The sequence below is a fragment of the Salmo salar genome, chromosome ssa15 (genome assembly GCF_905237065.1).
Source record: "Salmo salar chromosome ssa15, Ssal_v3.1, whole genome shotgun sequence".
Lineage (NCBI taxonomy): Eukaryota > Metazoa > Chordata > Actinopteri > Salmoniformes > Salmonidae > Salmo > Salmo salar.
In genome coordinates this window covers 68,004,032-68,023,391 of record NC_059456.1, presented here as the reverse complement: position 1 = coordinate 68,023,391, position 19,360 = coordinate 68,004,032, and the positions used below count along the sequence as shown (strand labels likewise).

General features: G+C 43.8%; 1 protein-coding gene and 1 pseudogene across 4 annotated transcripts; both read left to right on the top strand.

Annotated features, from left to right (window-relative positions):
- The first annotated feature begins 1,715 nt into the window (after window positions 1-1,715).
- On the top strand, window positions 1,716-11,232 carry slc26a6.1 (solute carrier family 26 member 6, tandem duplicate 1). Of its 4 annotated transcripts, none has more exons than XM_014146322.2 (18): window positions 1,716-2,131; window positions 2,420-2,559; window positions 2,669-2,779; window positions 2,980-3,128; window positions 3,224-3,388; window positions 3,469-3,621; window positions 3,797-3,879; window positions 4,044-4,191; window positions 4,315-4,428; window positions 5,282-5,359; window positions 5,539-5,634; window positions 5,770-5,876; window positions 6,207-6,276; window positions 6,381-6,470; window positions 7,170-7,313; window positions 7,430-7,484; window positions 9,677-9,795; window positions 9,941-11,232. In XM_014146322.2, exons 1-18 carry the CDS (start codon window positions 1,998-2,000, stop codon window positions 9,968-9,970), a joined length of 1,986 nt encoding a protein of 661 aa, XP_014001797.1. In that variant the 5' UTR covers window positions 1,716-1,997; the 3' UTR covers window positions 9,971-11,232. The 4 variants fall into 4 exon arrangements, with proteins under 4 accessions (XP_014001797.1, XP_045551937.1, XP_045551938.1 ...); XM_045695981.1 differs by having other exon boundaries at window positions 1,719-2,131; window positions 2,420-2,534; XM_045695982.1 differs by lacking the exon at window positions 1,716-2,131 and having other exon boundaries at window positions 2,420-2,534; window positions 2,669-2,775.
- Window positions 11,233-13,889: 2,657 nt separating this feature from the next.
- Window positions 13,890-18,826, top strand: LOC106572306 (solute carrier family 26 member 6-like; annotated as a pseudogene).
- Window positions 18,827-19,360: the final 534 nt, after the last annotated feature.

Below are 19,360 nucleotides of genomic sequence, written 5' to 3'. Positions count from 1 at the left end.
TAAAAAAATAAATATCCCAATGCCCCGGGACAGTGATTGGGGACATTGCCCTGTGTCGGGTGCTGTCTTTCAGATGGGACGTTAAACGGGTGTCCTGACTCTCTGAGGTCATTAAAGATCCCATGACACTTATTGTAAGAGTAGGGGTGTTAACCCGGTGTCCTGGCTAAATTCCCAATCTGGCCCTCATACCATCATGGTCACCTAATCATCTCCAGTTTACAATTGGCTCATTCATCCCCCTCCTCTCCCCTGTAACTATTCCCCAGGTTGTTGCTGTAAATGAGAACGTGTTCTCAGTCAACTTACCTGGTAAAATAACGGTCCCAAATTTGTTTTATCTCGTTTGTTTTTTTAACTGTCCCCTGAGCATGTTGGTACAGTATGTATAATTATAATGAATATAATTATTATAATATGCCTACTGTACCAACTCTACTATACTACTCTGTGTGATAAGACATGAAATGCTAGTTAAATCGTTCTACTTATGTCCACCTTTATCATGCCAATTGAAAGTCACACCAGGACATTGTTGACTTCTCGATTTTGGTTGGGCTCGAAGGGAAGTCAATTTGATAAATTTTTATCCAGTCCGTGAGACATGTTCCGTTCTCCACACGGGAACAACAGACAGTGAAATACAACTGGACTTTGTATACTAGTTCACTTTTCCCTTCTACCACTGATAATGTTATTCGACACAGAGCTGAGTTGAGTTTATTACAGTGAGAGGCATCTGACTTCACTTACACGTGGGACTCAGTGTTTCAATTCATCCGCACGTCAAGTTCTTGGACCGTATGTTATGGAACAGCCCCAGATAGATCCAAGCCCCACTGTAGACAAGATCTTGTGGAATTATTAAGTAATAATTCATGATCCAAATGTAATCAGGGGCATTTCCACTCTAACGGTTCTATTTATTAGTTCAGCTATAAATACAACATTTGGTTCCTCTCAAATATCTCCTAAAAGATTAAGAGTATTAGAGTAGTTTTGTGTTTCCCTGATTTCATATGTGTGTGGAATGTTTTCCTCAGTTCTCCACACTGTTGTTGGCATTGAGGGATTAGTTCATTGTAGTAGAGGCTGATGTCTTGTAATCCACCAACCACTATAAACTGGGTGGTTCGAGCCCTGAATGCTGATTGGCTGAAAGCTGTGGTATATCAGACCGTATGCCATGGGTATGACAAACCATTTATTTTTACTGCTTTAATTATGTTGGTAACCAGTTTATAATATCAATAAGGCACCTCAGGGGTTTGTGATATATGGCCAATATGCCACGGCTAAGGGCTGTGTCCTAGCACTCCGCGTTGTGTCGTGCCTATGAACAGCCCGAGCCGTGGTATATTGGCCATATACCACACCCCTTCAGGCCTTATTGCTTAATTATACTCGTGGTTGTAGGATTCCAAAAACATTAGTTTGTTAGATAGCTTTAAGTCCTGTGAATGTGACAGTGTGGTGTTTAATCAACTGGGAAAGGCCCTACTTTTAAGCCAGGGCTCTTTTTGGCTACGTCCCAAATGGCATCCTATTCCCTGTGTAGTGCACTACTTCGGGTGCTATTTTGTCGGAATGCGAGCCATGATAAAGGAACTATTCAGCAGCGTTGAATCATTGAGGGGAACGGATTGCCGGCTGCTGTGAGCAGAGTTCAAGGCTTCACTCCACCCTCCCCGGCACACGTGGTGTACGGTAAACACACTCACATGACATCAGCCTGCTCATTCTCTCTGGACATAGTTGTGTTCAGGGTTTGTCTTCACCTGGTATTTAGTCTCCCACACACACACGGTTGGGTTATTTTAATATTTAATTGCTATGCTATTCTTTTGCGCCTTCACTCTAATTATATCTAAACTGGCTCACTGAACTATTCATACACAAAACAGAGAGAAATTGGCAAATGGAAAATTGGCAGCAGTCAGACCGTCCTTATATAGCAGTGCTGGAGAGTGTTCCTGCACTGTGCCTTTGACTTCAAGATGGACAGTATTATTCTTAATCCTGTCCTGCCTGATCACACAGCCATGCTGGACGAAGCACAGTTGGATATACTGGGTCAGCGGTTGGGAAAGAAGTCCCGGTCGGTTTGGGAGAGGGTGAAGGCAGAATGCTGGTGAGTGACAGTGGAGCCTTGTTGCGCCATTCATGCTCTATATTTTCATTGTGGCGTGAATGTTAACCCCACCCCCCAGTAGTCTGGGGCATCGTGAGGGACATACCATATATTATTATGAGGGATGATATCACATTATTGGTGTTTCCTTTTAAATATTACATTTCCTTTTATATTAACACATTTTTAATTTGGCCTACATATTTATACCTGTCACATTCAACAGAGAGAAATGAAACCTTTATGTCTACGATTGAACCCCAATTCTGGTTGTGTCTCCTCTCCCAGGTGTTCTGGTCCCAGGCTGAAGAGCTATATGTTGTCATCTGTTCCTGTCCTCTCCTGGCTGCCCCGCTACTCCCTCAGAGACAACGCCATCGGAGACCTGATTTCGGGCATCAGTGTGGGTATCATGCACCTACCCGGAGGTACCACTGACTACCTGGAGCTACAGATATTGATACGCACCTGGTATACCTACCGCTCATGTCTGCTTTAGACCAGACACTTCACTCTCTGTGTTTCTCTCCCCCAAAGGCCTGTCTAATGCGTTGCTGGCCGGGGTGCCGCCTGTGTTTGGTCTCTACACCTCTTTCTATCCGGTGGTCATCTACTTCATCTTTGGGACGTCCAGACACCTCTCGGTGGGTGAGTGTTAACACGGACCTCTGCGTCACTGTCATCACCTGAAGTGGTGGGCATATTCAACTTCCCTCATTGGCTTCCTTCTCCTTTCAGTTAGTGCTGAATGAGTGACATGTGGGTAGGGTTCAGTTAGCCTGAGCGAGGAAAGAGTTCAAGGCTTTGAATATGACATCAGTGCGTTTCCATGCATGACGGGCACACAGGTACTTTCGCCATTCTTTCCATCATGATTGGCACTGTGACGGGTAACGTGGAGTTGCTTAGCAACGGTGTCGAGGAGCGGGAGGGCGACGGACAGATGGCTCGAGTGTGTGTGGCAGTACAACTTACCTTCCTTTGTGGCCTTATACAGGTGAGCACACACACACACACACACACACACACACACACACACACACACACGTCTTAGGATGACAGGCTAGATATGTTACTTGTCCCTCTCTACAGATAGTGTTGTTCTTGATGAGAGGAGGGGATGTGTGTCGCTGGCTGTCTCAGCCCCTGGTGAGCGGCTATACCACGGCGGCAGCCCTCCATATCACCGTCTACCAGCTGCCTCTACTCTTTGGCATCCCAACCAACAGACACAGTGGTTTCCTGGCTGTAGGCTGGGTGAGCTTTGTTTGTGTGTGTGTGTGTGTGTGTGTGTGTGCGCGTCTCTGTCTTCATCCCTGTGCCCTGGTGTGTGTCAGACGCTGGTTGATGTGCTGTCTAGAGTGACTAACGCAACGCCTGGGACGCTGGTTGTCTCCGCCGTCTCCATGGTGATCCTGGTGGGAGGCAAGATGCTGAATAGACTCTTCAAGACCAAGCTACCCATGCCTATTCCATGGGAGCTAGTGCTGGTAGACACACACACACACACACACACACACGCACACACACACGCACACACACACGCACGCACGCACGCACGCACACACAGTCAGACATGAGTCAGAATTGCATAAAGGTCTCTCTGTTGAAGACTGTTCCAGTGTGATGACTTCATCTCCTCTGTCCTCTTCATTTTATCCTCAGATAACGCTGGCCACCTTCCTGTCAGTGCAGTTGGAGCTGTCAGGACAACATAGTGTCCAGGTAGTAGGACACATACCCACTGGGTTAGTCCTACTGTCTCTCTTCATCTGTTTGTGCCATGTCAAATGAATTTACTTGTGACATAAAACTTGAGTTATTACCATGTTATGTTCACAGGCTACATGGGATGAATACAGAAATATGATGAAACTACCAGTATGTCCCCTCTCTCTTTCCGTGGCTCCAGCCTGTCCCCCCCAGCCCTCCCCTCTCTAGCCCAGGCCAAAGAGCTGTTTGGTCCGGCTCTGTCCCTGGCTGTGGTGGGCTTTGGCTTTACCTCCTCCATGGGCAGAATGTTTGCACACAAACATGATTACGCCATAGACAGCAACCAGGTAACAGAGAAATGAGCTCTCACATTGTCTCCTAATGGACTCACTATATTCACTCCACTGTTAGGACGACCAGTTTCTCTCTCCCGCTATTTCACTGCTATAATTGGTCTCTTCCTGCTGTAGGACCTGTTGGCGATAGGACTCTGCAACACAATTGGAGGGATGTTTCACTGTTTTGCCGTCAGCTGTTCTTTGTCACGCAGTACGGTCCAAGAAAGTATTGGGGTGAAAACTCAGGTAGAGTTTTCTTTTTTCTTTTTAAAGCTGGAATTTGGAACATTGCTGTGCTTCCATTCCGTCACAAGAGGTGTTGGGTGATTAGGTGTTAGATGGGGTTGAGGTCAGGGCTCTGTGCAAGCCAGTCAAGTTTTTCCACACTGATCTCGACAAACCATTTCTGTATGGACCTCGCTTTGTGCACGGGGGCATTGTCATGATGAAACAGGAAAAGCCCTTCACCAAACTGTTGACACAAAGTTGGAAGCCCAAAATCATCTAGAATGTTATTGTATGCTGTAGCGTTAAGATTTCCCTTCACTGGAACTAAGGGGCGTAGCCAGAACCATGAAAAACAGCCCCAGACCATTATTCCTCCTCCACCAAACTTTACAGTTGGCACTATACATTGGAGCAGGTAGCGTTCTCCTGGCATCCACCAAACCCAGTCAGACTGCCAGATGGTGATTCTCATTGAAAGGAAGTTCAATGTTCAAGTTCAAGTTCAATTTGTTCAATGTGCACTATTTCTATGCTTCCCGTTTCTATGTTTTTGTGTCTTTTACTTTCGATTTTATACACCAGCTTCAAACAGCTGAAAAATACAAAGTGTTTTGGTTATGGAAAAGATATTTCCCAGCAGTTTAGATGTTAAAATGATTCTCTACACTATATACTTGCTTGTTTTGTCACATGAACTGAAATTGGGCGAAGTATTCACATTTTTGCAACCAGGAAATGGCAGGTCTCCCGTGGGGAATATGTAGTCCATAGTTGGCAAGTCTTAATCTCACATCTTCCCTCACTTATATGTATCTCCCTCTCTTTTGCTCTCTCTTTTCTAATCTCTCCCCCTCGCTCCTCCTGTCCACAGGCGGCTGGGCTTCTCTCTGCTCTGATGATGCTCACCATCATGCTGAAGATTGGACATCTCTTTGAGCAGCTGCCAATAGTACTCAAGTCATTTATAACACCTTCTACAATCCCTTCTCTAACACTGAAATCAGATGTTTTGTCTGTGTTTGCGTTCATTTGTTTGTTTTGGTGTTCATATGCTTCTGTTTCATTCTCTGCCTTTGTGTTTGTAAGTGTTTATACTTGTTGTTGTCTCTATGTGTGTGTGTTTTACAGGCAGTGTTAGCGGTGGTCATTGTGGTAAATCTGCAAGGGATTCTGGGTCAGTTTCGGGAAGTCCCAGTGCTCTGGGCGTCTGACCGTTTGGACCTGGTACGTCAACCTCCATATAACATCCATCATCCATTCCGTATGCCTTCAGTCATTCTGATGATCCATCACTGATCACCCCAGATAGGCCTCTAATCCAGGGACTTTCCTGTGTCCCTCTCCCCTCTCTCCCTACAGCTGGTGTGGGTGTTCACCCTGATCTTCACCCTGATTTTCAACCTGGATCTTGGCCTGGCTGCTGCTCTGGCCCTCTCTCTGATCACTGTCGTCTACAGGACTCAACTGTGAGTGTGTCGGTCACTCCTTAGGTGGCGTGCATGTTATGGGATTTGCATAACACCTATGGTAATCATTCATGTCTGTTCTTTCTCATTTTGTCTTTTTGTATTCACTCTGTCTGTCTGTCTGTCTGTCTGTCTGTCTGTCTGTCTGTCTGTCTGTCTGTCTGTCTGTCTGTCTGTCTGTCTGTCTGTCTGTCTGTCTGTCTGTCTGTCTGTCTGTCTGTCTGTCTGTCTGTCTGTCTGTCTGTCTGTCTGTCTGTCTGTCTGTCTGTCTGTCTGTCTGTCTGTCTGTCTGTCTGTCTGTCTGTCTGTCTGTCTGTCTGTCTGTCTCAGCTCCCACAGTGCAGTGCTGGGTCATATTCCTGGGACGGACTGCTACAGGGACCTACGTCTCTATGCTGAGGTAACCTTTATGATAGCCATTGAGAAACCTTTCACCTGAACCAACTAACCAGTCCCTGCTGTGCTGCCGTTGAACAACACCCCGGCCTGCTCTGTGTTTCACAGGCCAGGCCGATTCCTGGAGTGACTGTATTCTCCTGCTCCAACCCTCTGTACTTTGCAAATGCTGAGCTGTTCTTCAGCTCTCTCAGAAAGGTAGGTAGGCTACATGCTATGAGACATAAACTACAACTCAACCCAGACACTATAGCATAAACTACAATGCAACCCAGACAATATAGCATAAACTACGACTCAACCCAGACAATATAGCATAAACTACGACTCAACCCAGACAATATAGCATAAACTACGACTCAACCCAGACAATATAACATAAACTACAACTCAACCCAGACAATATAGCATAAACTACAATGCAACCCAGACAATATAGCATAAACTATGACTCAACCCAGACAATATAGCATAAACTACGACTCAACCCAGACAATATACCATAAACTACGACTCAACCCAGACAATATAGCATAAACTACGACTCAACCCAGACAATATAGCATAAACTACGACTCAACCCAGACAATATAGCATAAACTACGACGCAACCCAGACAATATAGCATAAACTACAACTCAACCCAGACAATATAGCATAAACTACAACTCAACCCAGACAATATAGCATAAGCTACAATAGCACAAACTGCAACTCAACCCAGACAATATAACATAAACTACAACTCAATCCAGAACCACCACATTCAACTGTTTGTTTCTGCATAGTTGTGCATTTCTTCACGTACTTACTGTAGGTTGACAGCTGTAATTCATGCAATACGAAAGTCTATGAACATTAGCAAGTGTGTGTGGGTGTGTGTTTTTGTGAAAACAGTCTGTGCAGCGTGTCCAACTGGAGAATGCAGCCCTCATTGAGAACCAGCCCTTACCTCAAATGTCAGGCGCAAGGCACTGTCTGGTGCTAGAGTTTAGCTCAGTCATCTTCATGGACTCTATGTCAATCAAAGCACTATGTAAGGTGAGCCCAAACAGTCATTACCTGAAACAAATAACAGCGAGTATGAGATAGGGAAAGGGAACAAGAGATATTCCATACTGTGCTGTGTAACACACTGTGTTTTTCCATTGTGGCAGGTTGTGGAGGAATTGAAGGAGCAGGGGGTCAGTGTGTTTCTGGCTGCTTGCCCAGGTAAATTCCCCTCAAACTTCCTGCTACTGCCATAACAACCTCACCTACTTATAAAACTCCCTGGTCTACCCTCAAAACAGTGATTGATGTACTGTAACATATACAGTTCAAGTCGGAAGTTTACATACACCTTAGCCAACTACATTTAAACTCGGTTTTTCACAATTCCTGACTTTTAATCCAAGTAAAATTCCCTGTCTTTACACTTTATTTTAAGAATGTGAAATGTCAGAATACTAGTAGAGAGAATGATTTATTTCAGCTTTTATTTCTTTCATCCCATTCCCAGTGGGTCAGAAGTTTACATACACTCAATTAGTATTTGGTAGCATTGCCTTTAAATTGTTTAACTTGGGTCAAACATTTCGGGTAGCCTTCCACAAGCTTCCCACAATAAGTTGGGTGAATTTTGGCCCATTCCTCCTGACAGAGCTGGTGTAACTGAGTCAAGTTTGTAGGCCTCCTTGCTCGCACACGCTTTTTCAGTTCTGCCCACACATTTTCTATCGGATTGAGGTCAGAGCTTTGTGATGTCCTTAAGACATTAAGACATTTTGTCCTTAAGACATTTTTCCACAACTTTGGAAGTATGTTTGGGGTCATTGTCCATTTGGAAGACCCATTTGCGACCAAGCTTTAACTTCCTGACTGATGTCTTGAGATGTTACTTCAATATATTCACATAATTTTCTTTCCTCATGATGCCATCTATTTTGTGAAGTGCACCAGTCCCTCCTGCAGCAAAGCACCCCCACAACATGATGCTGCCACCCCCATGCTTCACAGTTGGGATGGTGTTCTTCGGCTTGCAAGCATCCCCCTTTTTCCTCCAAACATAACAATGGTTTATGGCCAAACAGTTCTATTTTTGTTTCATCAGACCAGAGGACATTTCTCCAAAAAGTACAATCTTTGTCCCCATGTGCAGTTGCAAACCGTAGTCTGTTTTTTTATGGTGGTTTTGGAGCAGTGGCTTCTTCCTTACTGAGCGGCCTTTCAGGTTATGTCGATATAGGACTCGTTTTACTGTGGATATAGATACTTTTGTACCTGTTTCCTCCAGCATCTTCACAAGGTCCTTTGCTGTTGTTCTGGGATTGATTTGCACTTTTCGCACCAAAATACGTTCATCTCTAAGAGACAAAACGCGTCTCCTTCCTGAGCAGTATGATGGCTGCGTGGCCCCATGGTATTTATACTATTGTTTGTACAGATGAACGTGGTACCTTCAGGCATATGGAAATTGCTCCCAAGGATGAACCAGACTTGTGGAGGTCTCCGATTTGTTTTCTGAGGTCTTGGCTGATTTCTTTTGATTTTCCCATGATGTCAAGCAAAGGGGTCACTGAGTTTTAAAGTAGGCCTTGAAATACATCCACAGGTAGACCTCCAATTGACTCAAATTATCAGAAGCTTCTAAAGCCATGACATAATTTTCTGGAATTTTCCAAGCTGTTTAAAGACGCAGTCAACTTAGTGTATGTAAACTTCTGACCCACTGGAATTGTGATACAGTGAATTATAAGTGAAATATTATGTCTGTAAACAACTGTTGGAAAAATTACTTGTGTCATGCACAAAGTAGATGTCCTAACCGACTTGCCAAAACTAAAGTTTGTTAACAAGAAATTTGTGGAGTGGTTGAAAAACAAGTGTTAATGACTCCAACCTAAGTGTATGTAAACTTTCGACTTCAACTGTATATTTCGTATTGTGAAATTCAGCACTGGATATTGATCTTATACCTCTCAGGACATTGATTGTACTGTTTTTGGTGTAAGACGTGATGGCAGCTGCAGTTGCTTTATAAATCAGTTTCAGATTGTAGGGTAATGTGTATGTCAGTTTCAGATTGTAGGGTACTGTGCATGTCCGTTTAAGATTGTACGGTAATGTGCTTGTCAGTTTCAGATTGTAGGGTAATGTGTATGTCAGTTTCAGATTGTAGGTGTAATGTGTATGTCAGTTTCAGATTGTAGGGTAATGTGCTTGTCAGCTTCAGATTGTGGGTAATGTGTATGTCAGTTTCAGATTGTAGGGTAATGTGCTTGTCAGTTTCAGATTGTAGGGTAATGTGCTTGTCAGTTTCAGATTGTAGGGTAATGTGCTTGTCCGTTTCAGATTGTAAGGTAATGTGTATGTCAGTTTCAGATTGTAGGGTAATGTGCTTGTGTGTTACCTGTGTCCTGTAGACAGGCTGGTGATCAAGCTGCAGGCCCAGGGCTTCGTCCCAAACACTCTGCCCAGGTCCTGCCTCTTCCCGTCAGTGCACCACGCTGTCCAACACTGCCAGATATCGCCTCCCCTGGCTGTGAATATGTTCACTTTTTCTACATGCGTTGCTAATGGCATTGCTACTCGTGTCCTATGTCTACCAATGTGTCTGTTAGAATTAGTCTGTCTGCTTTGTGATTGTTTTCTACCTCTGCATTGATGGTGTTCTTCTGCTCCTGTAGGACCACAACATAGAGCTGAGTGAGTGTTGATGTGCAGCCTGCAGCTCATGAAGGCGATGGGAAAATGCCACTGTGGAATTCCTGCCTCAGTCAGAATATGCAGTAGACTGAACTCCCAGCTCAAGCTGGCGTCGGCGATAGGACTATGAAAATGCTTTCCTTTGAGCTCCATCGCTAACGCTGTGGTTCAACGTCTTCTTTTGAGCTATGAAAAGACAGCAGAGGGATTGGAGCCAGCCGGAGTCCGTCCGTCTGCCTCTGTCGGTGTGCCTGTCTTCCAATCTCTAAAACATGTCCAGGTCCAACCCCCCTGCACCATGATTAGAGGTGTCTGTGTGGGTTTAATGGTTGGGCGTCTCTCCTGCACCTCCTCCAATGAGATCAGACACTTATAGGAAATGGGTGAGCTCGGCTGATGTCAATCAAATCAAATCAAAGTGTACTAGTCACATGCACCGAATACAACAGCTGTAGACCTTATAGTGAAATGCTTACTTACGAGCCCCTAACCAACAGTGCAGTTTAAAATAACAATATATACAGGGGGGTGCCGGTACAGAGTCAGTGTTCGGGGGCACCGGTTAGTTGAGGTAGTATGTACATGTAGGTAGAGTTAATTAAAGTGACTATGCATAGATGACAACAGAGAGTGGCAGTGGTGTAATTTGTAAGTCGCTCTGGATAAGAGCGTCTGCTAAATGACTTGCCCCCCCCCCACACATGAATGTAAATGTGTGGGGGGGGGGGGCAATGCAAATAGTCTGGGTAGCCATTTGACTAGATGTTCAGGAGTCTTATGGCTTGGGGGTAGAAGCTGTTTAGAAGCCTCCTGGACCTAGACTTAGCTCCGGTATCGCTTTCCGTGTGGCAGCAGAGAGAACACTCAGACAGAACTGACTGCCATTCGTTGTTTGAGTCATCGTTTCAATTTCCATTGCAGGCCAACTGTACTACTGGCATTGCCTGGGGGGGTGGGGGGGTTTGTGCTACACAGAAATATATAATGACTGACTGACTCGCCCTCTTGTGACAATGTAGTTCAGGAGAGTACAAATGAAATGTCATTCAGGAGGGCACAAATGAAATGTCATTCCGGAGGGTACATTTGGATGCTTTTCTCAACCTCGGTCAGCGAAAGGTTGTACAGGTTATGACTTCAATCCACATGCTGATAGCCTACTACGGTTATGTTGTGAACTACGAGAGCATACTGTCAGGTCTTTCATTCTGCTGTGTGTTTTAGAAGAAATGGAAACAGAAGTTGTCTCTATAAAAGCTTTATTGGAGCAATATGACATCTTGTGTTCAATTCTTTGTTGCACACAGAATGGTTTATTCTTTTTCATTATAACCACACTGTATCATCATTGTGTTTTACCATGTCAAATCTTTGTAAGCTTACTCTGTCTGCAGCTCCACTAAAACACGAAGCTCTTGCAGTTTCCATGGTGATGGATTTCATTTTAATGATTGACAGGTGCAACACCCCTGTTTGATTACCTATCATTTTTTTTCCCAAGAGAAGTTGTGTGGACAACACTTCTATTAAACTCGATGTGAACCCTTGAATACCGAGGAAAGTAATACCATTTCAACATATATCATCAAGCTTCAGATGAAATTAAATTACTATTAAATATGAATAAATGTTAAATATCTAGAGGGAAAAGAGTACAATAGTACAGCCCATAGTTTAACTTAACTGCAAATGGAGGGACAGAATAGCTGCCTATACTGTATATAATAAGTCTAGCAGAGACCATGAATGAAGACATGGTTTATATAACGGGCTCTGCAAGAGGGGTGAACTGGAGGTCAAAGTTCAATGGTCATCCAGGGGTATTTTTTTTTACCCCTATCAAAAAAACCTGTTTCTATGGAAGTTCGGTTCAAAACATTAGAATGACCAACAAACTCCAACACAACAGGTTCATTATTTTTCCCTCATGATCCCCTAGTATCATTATTGCAGCCATATCTGTTTGTCCACACAACCAGGCCAACCAGGCCATATCCCTGACTTAACTGAATTATGTCCTCTCGCTAACCAGGCCCAGATAAGACTCCTCAGACACCTCTTTCCAAAGACCGACTGTCTCACTGACTTGTAGCATCAACAGCACACCTGTCTGTCCATCTCGACTGGGATAAAGTGATTGATTGAGACTTTGCTCTCCTCCTCCCCACCTGCCAGAGTCTATCTGTGTTTTGTCTTCGTTCAAGTTCTGCTGTCAGAAGATACTTGGACAAAAGGGAATACTCAGTGACAGAGGAAGTTAAAGGGGAAACAAGAGGACTTTCTAGGAACAGAAAATCTCAACCGGATTAATAACGGAAGAATGACCCCTCTCTAACTCATACAAAGACTCAGACACTTTGGACACAGATTCATCAAGTATTTGGATTACTATACTTGGACATCCTGAAAACTGATGTACAGACCTGCAGTAGACTGACCTTGAAGGAGAGGAACATCTTTCCACAAGTTGAAGCTACGTCAAGTGGGATATTACTGCTGATCATGGAGGATCATCGAGGATCAAGCTGAAGAGACATAAGACATTTAAGTCATACGATCACAACACATCAGAGCCTAGGGAGAGAGTTGATATCAGACAAGGTTGAAGGAGTATCAGAGGTGACCTCTACACAGACGGGGACTCTAGCGGGTCACACAGGCCCAACTATGGAGGAGAGAAGGCATGTGGACTATCGCACACACAGAGAGGAGCTGGATAAAGGAAAAAAAAGTGGACAAGTTCCCTGTCTCTGATAAACTCAGAGAGTCAATGAGGTAAGGTAACGTTAACCTTGAATACAACAATAAATTACCTACAGTACCAGTCAAAAGTTTGGACACACCTACTCATTCAAGGATTATTCTTTATTTTTACTATTTTCTACATTGTGGAATAATAGTGAAGACATCAAAACTATGAAATAACACATGGAATCATGGAGTAACCAAAAAAGTGTTAAACAAATCAAAATATATTTTAGATTTTAGATTCTTCAAAGTAGCCACCCTTTGCATTGATGACAGCTTTGCACACTCTTGGCATTCTCTCAACCAGCTTCACCTGGTATGCTTTTCCAACAGTCTTGAAAGAGTTCCCACATATGCTGAGCACCTTTCATTCACTGCGGTCCAACTCATCCCAAACCATCTCAATTGGGTTGAGGTTGGGTGATTGTGGAGGCCAGGTCATCTGATGCAGCACTCCATCACTCTTCTTCTTGGTCAAATAGACCTGACACAGCCTGGAGGTGTGTTGGGTCATTGTCCTGTTGAAAAACAAATGATAGTCCCACTAAGCGCAAACCAGATGGGATGGTGTATCGCTGCAGAATGTTGTGGCATCCATGCTGGTTAAGTGTGCCTTGAATTCTAAATACATCACTGACAGTGTCATCAGCCAAGCGCCATCACACCTCCTCCTCCATTCTTCACGGTGGGAACCACACATGCAGAGATCATCCGTTCAGCTACTCTGCGTCTCACAAAGACACGGCGGTTGGAACCAAAAATCTCAAATTTGGACTCATCAGACCAAAGGACAGTTTTCCACTGGTCTAAAGTCCATTGCTCATGTTTCTTGGCCCAAGCAAGTCTCTTCTTGTTATTGGTGTCCTTTAGTAGTTGTACCTTTCCAGCAATTAGACCATGAAGACCTGATTCACGCAGTCTCCTCTGAACAGTTGATGTTGAGATGTGTCTGTTACTTGAACTCTGTGAAGCATTTATTTGGGCTGCAATCTGAGGCTGGTAACTCTAATGAATTTATCCTCTGCAGCAGAGGAAACTCTGGGTCTTCCATTCCTGTGGCGGTCCTCATGAGTGCCAGTTTCATCATAGCGCTTTTAGGTTCTAGATAACCTTTTTTGTAGACCATTAATATCAAACTAACTACTTCATAAATTATAAAACCCTACATGTAGCCTCTCTCTCTTAGGTACATATGCAGTGATGAGTGATGATAGCTGGCGTGACAGATCGCTTGGCTCCAGATTCTAACTTCATGATGTGGGACAATACCACCAATGAGAGCATGGCAGATGTTTTTGCTCGAGACGCGGAGCGGGTGAAAGTGGCAGCTGCCGTGACTTTCGTGTTCGGCCTCTTCCAGGTAATTGTAACCGAGCATCAACTGAATGCCACAAGACTGTGTTTGCCTGCTGAGCTAAAGCCTTGGCATTAACTCTGGCAGGTTACTCATCATTACTCATCTATGAACTACAGTACCTCTGTTATATTAGCAGTGACTGTATGACAGCTTCTCCCGTGTGTTTGTGTGTGTGGAGCTGGTTCAGCTTGTGTGTGTTGATGCTCCTGGGGCTGGTTCAGTTCGACTATGTGGTGACCTACCTGTCTTAGCCCGTGGTCAGAGGGTACACCATCGGAGAAGCCGTCCACTTCATCGTCTCTCAGCTCAAGTACACATTTGTTATCAGTCCGAAACGCTACAGTGGGCCATTCTCCCTGATCTTTTTACAGCAGACACACATAGGAAGACACACATTGTGACTTTGGGTTCTATCTAACATTTTGGTCCAAAGTTAGTTGATCTTTAGGTGGTCGTGTCATATGCCAGATGCTTGAAAAAGTACCTTTTACGATGAAGAAAATCAAAAATCTGAACGTTTTGCCTGCACCATTTAACTTGGTGCTATAAAGTTCTATCTGCAATCCAATCACACAGTGCTGGGTTGTCAATCAAAAACAATTGTAAGGTGATATACTTATTGAGTCATAAAAGAGGAAGACATCACTTAACTGTTCTGAGACTTGAAAAATACTCAGTATCTCAAAGCTATACATTTTGTATGTAGAACCTTATAGACCCAAGCCCTTGATTATTCATATCATAGGAATGGCCATAATGTAAGCTCTTTATGGTTAAAACAAATAAATACAGGTGCCTTAGAGCATGTTTTGAGCTGTTTTTGTCTTGTTCTATATCAATACGAAAATCTCCATGGAAGGGGATTTTCACCAAAATTACAAATTTACCACATTGTATTGACAACTAGCAAGTAGTTTACTGACTTTGTGTGTTAGAGACCAGAAAAATATATCAGTTTCTCATCCAGAGCTAAGCTAGTTATCCATAGGATATACTGTATTTGTCATTTTAGGGAATTATCGCTTTGACAAACGTGTGAGGAACTTGAATTAATACATTTGATGATGTGATTCGAAAGAAGGAAGTGTATTCTCTTTATTTTAATCATTAAATGTCTGTACTTTCCTATTGAAATTGAAATCATTGTAACTTTCTGTGGCAGGTAGGACCTTATGGCTGAACCCAGATTGACATTTCAGAGCCATAAGGTTCTACCTGTAATTGCACCCCTGTGCATTATGAAAGAATGTGAAAAATGTAATGCTGAAAATATCTCAGAACTATGCTTTTTTTTACGCAGATAGAACCTTATAGTCCCAAGGTTTTGACACACTGATGTTGTGCCCTCTATGGGTGAAGGAAATACACCCCCATCACCATCTCTCTCTCTCTCTCTAGACAGTGATAGAGGTGCGCTATCTAGTGCCAGAAACCAACATAGGTACCCTGGTGGTGAGCCTGGTGTCAATTGTTGGCCTCATCATCGTCAAGGAGCTCAACACCTAGCTGGGGAAAAAAACTGTCAGTACCCATCCCTGTAGAGCTGCTGGCGGTGAGTCACAATCCCACTCCTCCTACACCCAACAGAGGACAATAGATTACTGTAGTTCCCACCCTGAAAATTAGACCAAATGAATGGCAGGGAGAGAAAATTGGTGTGTGCACAAACAATGGATGACGAAGTGGAGTAGGACTAAACCTTTCTCCGTAAAACAAAGAAATACAGCCCAAACATTATTTTGTCCATTTCTAATGTGGGTTCAGTCATTGACGTCTGTCTGTCTGTCTGTCTGTCTGTCTGTCTGTCTGTCTGTCTGTCTGTCTGTCTGTCTGTCTGTCTGTCGTCAGATGATCAACGTCACGGTGTTCTCCTGGCAGGTCTACCTTGAGGGGGAGTGTGAAGTGGAAGTGGTGGGAGAGATCCCCTCTTGGTGAGGAGAAGAGTATTATACTGTAAACACATAGAGATCCACAACCACATAGATCCACAACCACATAGATACACAACCACAAAGATACACAACCACATACAGTGGGGGGAAAAAGTATTTGATCCCCTGATGATTTTGTTTGCCCACTTACAAAGAAATGATCAGTCTATAAGTTTAATGGTAGGTTTATTTGAACAGTGAGAGACAGAATAACAACAAAAAAATCCAGAAAAACGCATGTCAAAAATGTTAGAAAATGATTTGCATTTTAATGAGGGAAATAAGTATTTGACCCCTCTGCAAAACATGACTTAGTACTTGGTGGCAAAACCCTTGTTGGCAATCAGAGGTCAGACGTTTCTTGTAGTTAGCCACCAGGTTTGCACACATCTCAGGAGGGATTTTGTCGCACTCCTCTTTGCAGATCTTCTCCAAGTCATTAAGGTTTCGAATCTGACGTTTGGCAACTCAAACCTTCAGCTCCCTCCACAGATTTTCTATGGGATTAAGGTCTGGAGACTGGCTAGGCCACTCCAGGACCTTATTAATGTGCTTCTTCTTGAGCCACTCCTTTGTTGCCTTGGCCGTGTGTTTTGGGTCATTGTCATGCTGGAATATCCATCCACGACCCATTTTCAATGCCCTGGCTGAGGGAAGGATGTTCTCACCCAAGATTTGACGGTACATGGCCCCGTCCATCGTCCCTTTGATGCAGTGAAGTTGTCCAGTCCCCTTAGCAGAAAAACACCCCCAAAGCATAATGTTTCCACCTCCATGTTTGACGGTGGAGATGGTGTTGTTGGGGTCATAGGCAGCATTCCTCCTCCTCCAAACACGGCGAGTTGAGTTGATGCCAAAGAGCTCCATTTTGGTCTCATCTGACCACAACACTTTCACCAGTTGTCCTCTGAATCATTCAGATGTTCATTGGCAAACTTCAGACGGGCATGTATATGTATTCTTGAGCAGGGGAACCTTGCGGGCGCTGCAGGATTTCAGTCCTTCACGGCGTAGTGTGTTACCAATTGTTTTCTTGGTGACTATGGTCCCAGCTGCCTTGAGATCATTGCCAAGATCCTCCCGTGTAGTTCTGGGCTGATTCCTCACCGTTCTCATGATCATTGCAACCCCACGAGGTGAGATCTTGCATGGAGCCCCAGGCCGAGGGATATTGACAGTTCTTTTGTGTTTCTTCCATTTGCGAATAATCGCACCAAATGTTGTCACCTTCTCACCAAGCTGCTTGGCGATGGTCTTGTAGCCCATTCCAGCCTTGTGTAGGTCTACAATCTTGTCCCTGACATCCTTGGAGAGCTCTTTGGTCTTGGCCATGGTGGAGAGTTTGGAATCTGATTGATTGATTGCTTCTGTGGACAGATGTCTTTTTTCCAGTTAACAAGCTGTGGTTAGGAGCACTCCCTTTAACAGTGTGCTCCTAATCCCAGCTCGTTACCTGTATAAAAGACACCTGGGAGCCAGAAATCTTTCTGATTGAGAGGGGGTCAAATACTTATTTCCCTCATTAAAATGCAAATCAATTTATAACATTTTAGACATGCGTTTTTCTGGATTTTTTACTTTGTTATTCTGTTTCTCACTGTTCAAATAAACCTACCATTAAAATTATAGACTGATCCTTTCTTTATCATTGGGCAAACGTACAAAATCAGCAGGGGATCAAATACTTTTTTCCCCCACTGTAGATACACAACAACAACCACCACATAGATCCACAACCACATAGATACACAACCACATAGATACACAACCACATAGATCCACAACCACATAGATCCACAACCACAACCACATAGATACACAACCACAACCACATAGATACACAACCACATAGATACACAACCACATAGATACACAACCACAACAACATAGATTCACAATCACATAGATTTGCAACCACAAAGATACGCAACCACAAATATACACAACCACATAGATATGCAACCACATAGATTTGCAACCACAAAGATACGCAACCACAAATATACACAACCACATAGATACACAACCACATAGATACTGTGCACAACCACATAGATACACAACCACATAGATAGACAACCACATAGATACTGTACACAAGCACATAGATACACTACCACATACATGCATAACCACAAAGTATCACAGCCATAACAGCCCACATCCCAGATACTCGTTCACATAGTCTAACTACACAGCCACTCACACAATTGGACAATATACCTAGCTACACAACCACCAAACTACAGTACACAACATCATGATCACACAACAATATCTACGCTTGTTTCTCTTCCCCAGTCTACAGCCCCCTCTCCTGCCTACAGCCTCTCTGTTTGGTCAGGTTATAAATGATGCCCTCTCTCTCGGACAAATCTTTGCCCTAAAATATGGCTACAGACATACAGCAACCAGGTGAGAAACACTGTCAATGACCGGTGTGATTGGAAATCTCTCTAGGTACCCTGGTGATAGAGGTGCGCTATCTAATGCCAGAAACCAACATAGGTACCCTGGTGGTGAGCCTGGTGTCAATTGTTGGCCTCATCATCGTCAAGGAGCTCAACACTTAGCTGGGGAAAAAAACTGTCAGTACCCATCCCTGTAGAGCTGCTGGCGGTGAGTCACAATCCCACTCCTCCTACACCCAACAGAGGACAATAGATTACTGTAGTTCCCACCCTGAAAATTAGACCAAATGAATGGCAGGGAGAGAAAATTGGTGTGTGCACAAACAATGGATGACGAAGTGGAGTAGGACTAAACCTTTCTCCGTGAAACAAAGCAATACAGCCCAAACATTATTTTGTCCATTTCTAATGTGGGTTCAGTCATTGACGTCTGTCTGTCTGTCTGTCTGTCTGTCTGTCTGTCTGTCTGTCTGTCTGTCTGTCTGTCTGTCTGTCTGTCTGTCTGTCTGTCTGTCATCAGATGATCAACGTCACGGTGTTCTCCTGGCAGGTCTACCTTGAGGGGGAGTGTGAAGTGGAAGTGGTGGGAGAGATCCCCTCTTGGTGAGGAGAAGAGTATTATACTATTATACTAGTATTATACAACCACCTAGATACACAACCACATAGATACACAATCACAACCACATAGATACACAATCACATAGATACACAACCACATAGACCACACCCTCTCCCAAACACCTGGAATGGATGAGAGAGCCAAGCCTATGGACAGCACACACACTTACACCAACTGATTAATGGACTCCTGAATGCATTTTTTTTTTTATCTTGCTCTGCTTGCTCTTTTCCATATTATGTCTATCTCTAATAAGCTACCCAGGAAAAGGCTGAAAATAGCCCATATTAATTTATGTAGCCTTAGAAATAAGGTTCATGAAATCAATAACT